The following is a 4,389-nucleotide window of genomic DNA, read 5'->3' as shown; positions in this document are numbered from 1 at the left end:
CACTCAGCGTGACAATATATATATATATATTATATATATATATATATATATATATATGTATATATATATATATATATATATATATATATATATATATGTGTGTATATATATATATATATATATATATATATATATATATATATATATATATATATATATATATATATATATAGTTTCTCTCCTTCCAACTGCTCTCAATCCACAGCTCGTTTTCACATCTCACAGAACTGCACCCAAGTTCATCATACCATCTCTAAATACCGCGTTATTCTACCTATAGATATATTGAACATATAGAATATTGAGAACATACTTCTCAATGAGCTATTTAGATCGTAACAGTCCACCATTCGACTATTTTAATTTATATTTATCTGTTAACAAGTTTAATTTTTTCCCTATTGGAGTCCTAGGGCTTATATCATCTTGATTTTCCAACTAGGGTTGTAGCTTGGTTAATAATAATAATAATAATAATAATAATAATAATAATAATAATAATAATAAAAATCGATCATTTCACTACTTCAATTGACCTTTTGTCTATTACAATATTCGCCCCAGACGTGTCATATGAATAAAAGTAAACCATCTAAATTCCATATAATATACAACACTTTCGTTGATGTAAAAACCACAATAATCATTTCACAACTGCACAGACAATTAGTCTATCGCATTCTCTCCAATAAAAAAAAATAATAGAAGCAAATAAGAAAAAACATATACTGTTTTTTAATCTCAGTTAACATGTAAACATGACTTTTTTAACATTGCCTATGTTTACAGGTCACTTATGAATGGCAGAGGCATGGGACAGTGATCAGCGCCCAAGCCCCCTCTCCACCTCAAGATAGGACCAAGGAGAGCCAGGAAATGGTTGCTGATGAATCAGCAGGTAAACTATAGGATCCCGCAGCCCCCATCCTTAGCTCACGAGAATGGTGAGGTTGCAGACATTACAAGAAACTATCGAGTTTGAGGGGGACTATCACCCGTCCAGAAGATTGCCAGGAAGGAACCCTATTTCGCATCATGACAATTCAGAATACATATAAAACAAGTATTCACAATTATATATATTTTTTTTTCATTAAAAACATATTTAGATAAATGGTAAACATTTCAATTGTAAATACACAATTCAGAATACATATAAAAAAAGTATTCACGACTATATATATTTCTTTATTTAAAACATATTTAGATAAATAGTAAAAAATTCAATTGTAAATACACTAAATGTAAAATTAAAAAAATACTTATGCAAATATACTATTATGTATATGTTATAAACTGTAAGGTTGTAAATGTGTATTGCATAATAAAAGATGAAAAAAAAAATCAAACCACTCTCAAAACGTTACAATCTTTCCAGGAGAGTCATAATAAGCAAATGAAATAATAAATGAATGTGATATATGTACTTTTATTTCCAGAACTAAGGACTGGAATAAGTAAGGGTAATAAAAAAAAAATTCCATAATCCCATATAAAAACAACGTCTCTCTGAACCTCAACTTCTCTATAAAAATGGAGGTAGCTTGATGGGGATTCAGGGAAATTTACCGTAAAATAAGTTTCCTATCTACCAGTTTTTTTTTTTTTTTTTTTTTATCTGGTGTGTTCTCATTGGCGCAGTACCAAACGGTTATCTAGCAATATATATCAAGGTGTAGTATTACAAGGATGATAAAGATAGCTTTTGATGTTTTGAGAGAGAGAGAGAGAGAGAGAGAGAGAGAGAGAGAGAGAGGAGAGAGAGAGAGAGAGAGAGAGAGAGAGAGAGAGAGAGAGAGATTGAAATTAATTTTCCCTGTTGGAGGCTTAAAACATCTTTCTTTTCCAACTATGGTTGTAGCTTAGATAATAATAATAATAATAATAATAATAATAATAATAATAATAATAATAATAATAATAATGACAATGATGATGATAATAATAACATCAGGTTGGATAACATTACAACAAACATTTGAAAAAAAAAAATCATAAAGTTGAAGTAGCAAAACCCTTTTGCAAAAAAATATTGCAAAAGTTTAGGTAAAACAAGAAAAGAAAATGTCATTGCAAGTATAAATAATTTCTTCATGACAATTAAGATACATCATCAATTTCTGATATTATCAGTAACTGGGAGACTAGTAAAATCAAGTCAATGACAATAGTTGAAAAAAAAAAAAAAGATGCTCTATGAAACGAAGTACAAAAATATTTCATCAAAATGTAAGTTTGTAAGCTACAAGCAATTCTCGCAAAAATCAAGAAATAAACAAAATTCCTTCTTCGAGGAAATAATAGTCAAACATACCTTTCATAATTAAAAGATACAGATTCATTTCTTTTAACTGAAATGGAAAATAACATACTGTCATAAAAAATTCACATTGTAGTAGCTTTTAATTTTCCTAACATCCACATGAAGTGTCAAGAATCAGGTTCTCAAGAACGTAAAATGGCAACCTTTTTTTTATCACAACAACAAAAAATACAGCTATTTCTAGTCCAATGCAGGACAAAGGCTTCATACATGTCTTTAGTAATGTCTGGGGTTAGGCTATTTTCATTATCACGCTGGCCATAACGGGTTGGTAATGGTGAGAGACTTTAGTCTGATCGCTCATAAGCAAATCAACATAGTATAGCTGGCCCTAACTAGTACAGTTTTGCTGATCATAGCGATACATAAATCCTTTCACCAGGTTAAGGTATCCCCACTCATAAAGGGGTTAATAATCAATGTACCTAACAACAAAAGGTTACTGCTTTATGTTTAGTGACAAGATATTGCAATTAGAAAAAGGGTAATAACCCCTAAAAGGTTTTAAAGGCCACTCATGAATGGCAGAGGCAAGGGACAGAGACATTACCCTATCAAACAAGACAATGCCCTAAAGACTAACCATATTATATATGATCAGCACCCAAGCCCCTCTCCACCCAAGCTAGGGCAAGGAGGGCCAGGCAATGGCTGCTGATGACACCCCCAAAGCCCTCAACCTTAGCTCACAAGAACGGTGAGGTTGCAGCGACCAAATGAACTAACGAGTTTGAGTGGGACTACAACCCCAGTCTGGCAATCACCAGGCAAGGACGCTACCACCAGGCCACAACAACCAATAATTGAACAATGAAATTACAGTCTTCGATTTGAAAAATTCACATCATATCTAACTTATACGCATTTCATGACAGTAAAGCAAAGCTTTTGCTGATCATGGCAATACACAAATCCTTTCACCACGTCGAACTATTCCCCTTAGCACACCATCAAAAAAAAAAAAAAAAAATAAGAAAAAAAAAAGTACACGCACTTCTGGAAGTAAATGGACAACCATGATTGGATACTGTGCACTTTGGTTCTACACAACAGTTAAGTTTATTAGACATTTCTTACGTAGAGAGAGAGAGAGAGAGAGAGAGAGAGAGAGAGAGAGAGAGAGAGAGAGAGAGAGAGAGAGAGAGAGAGAGAGTGTGTGTGTGTGTAAAGTAGATTGTATTTACAATACATGACCATCCAAAAAAATGTCTGTAAGGCGGTTGCTGTACTATAATTTAGCATATCAATATTGAATTAAAGCAAATCATACACAAGTTTGCACAATTAGAGAGAGAGAGAGAGAGAGAGAGAGAGAGAGAGAGAGAGAGAGAGAGAGAGAGAGAGAGAGAGAGAGAGAGAGATGTATTTACAATACATGACCTTCCAAAAAAATGTCTGTAAGGCAGATGCTGTACTATAATTTAGCATATCAATATTGAAAAAAGAAAAACATACACAAGTTTGCACACATACAGAGAGAGAGAGAGAGAGAGAGAGAGAGAGAGAGAGAGAGAGAGAGAGAGAGAGAGTGTGTGTTAAGTAAATTGTACTTACAAACACATGAACTTCCGAAAAACAAATGTCTACAAGGCAGTTATTATAGTATACCTAAGACAATCAAATTGTAAAAACCAAACCAAATAAAAGATGATTTCCCATAGAAAGAAATTGCTCATCCAAATAAAATAAATTACAATGTCATTTTTAAACTAAAGAAAGAACGATTGCATAAGTCCCCCCAAAAAGAGGTGAAACCAATCATATCCGACAGCCAGACAACAGCCTCACACAATCTCATTTCTCTTACCTTGTCCTCCTTCTTGTAATATTGATGCAATAATGACCGAAATGAAACGTCCCTTGATCCAATGTCGTTGGGAAAGGATGAAAAGTTGAAGTGTCCCCTTTGGTTGGGGAATATTGTTCTGGTGTTGAATCCTGTCTAAGGGGGGGGGGGGTCAGGGAGGAATGAGGGAGGGGGAAGGGGAGAGGGGATGTTGTATGGGAGGAATGGGGGAGGTGGGAAGAGATGCAATATGGGAAGGAAGAGAGGATGTAATGAGGGA

At 33.5% G+C, this 4,389-nt stretch overlaps 1 protein-coding gene across 1 annotated transcript in view; it reads right to left on the bottom strand.

Annotated features, from left to right (window-relative positions):
- LOC137653029 (uncharacterized) overlaps positions 1-4,389 on the bottom strand; it is a 7,265-nt gene that overhangs the window by 692 nt on the left and 2,184 nt on the right. The window contains exon 2 of the mRNA XM_068386420.1: positions 4,131-4,389. This exon is cut by the window's right edge and continues 746 nt beyond it. Within this exon, the coding sequence (XP_068242521.1) occupies positions 4,131-4,389 (259 nt within the window). The remainder of the gene's footprint in view (positions 1-4,130) is intronic.

Source organism: Palaemon carinicauda, chromosome 14 (genome assembly GCF_036898095.1).
Source record: "Palaemon carinicauda isolate YSFRI2023 chromosome 14, ASM3689809v2, whole genome shotgun sequence".
In the NCBI taxonomy this organism is placed as follows: Eukaryota; Metazoa; Arthropoda; class Malacostraca; order Decapoda; family Palaemonidae; genus Palaemon; species Palaemon carinicauda.
Note: the sequence above shows the minus strand (reverse complement) of the source record. Positions and strands in the feature narration are given on the sequence as shown.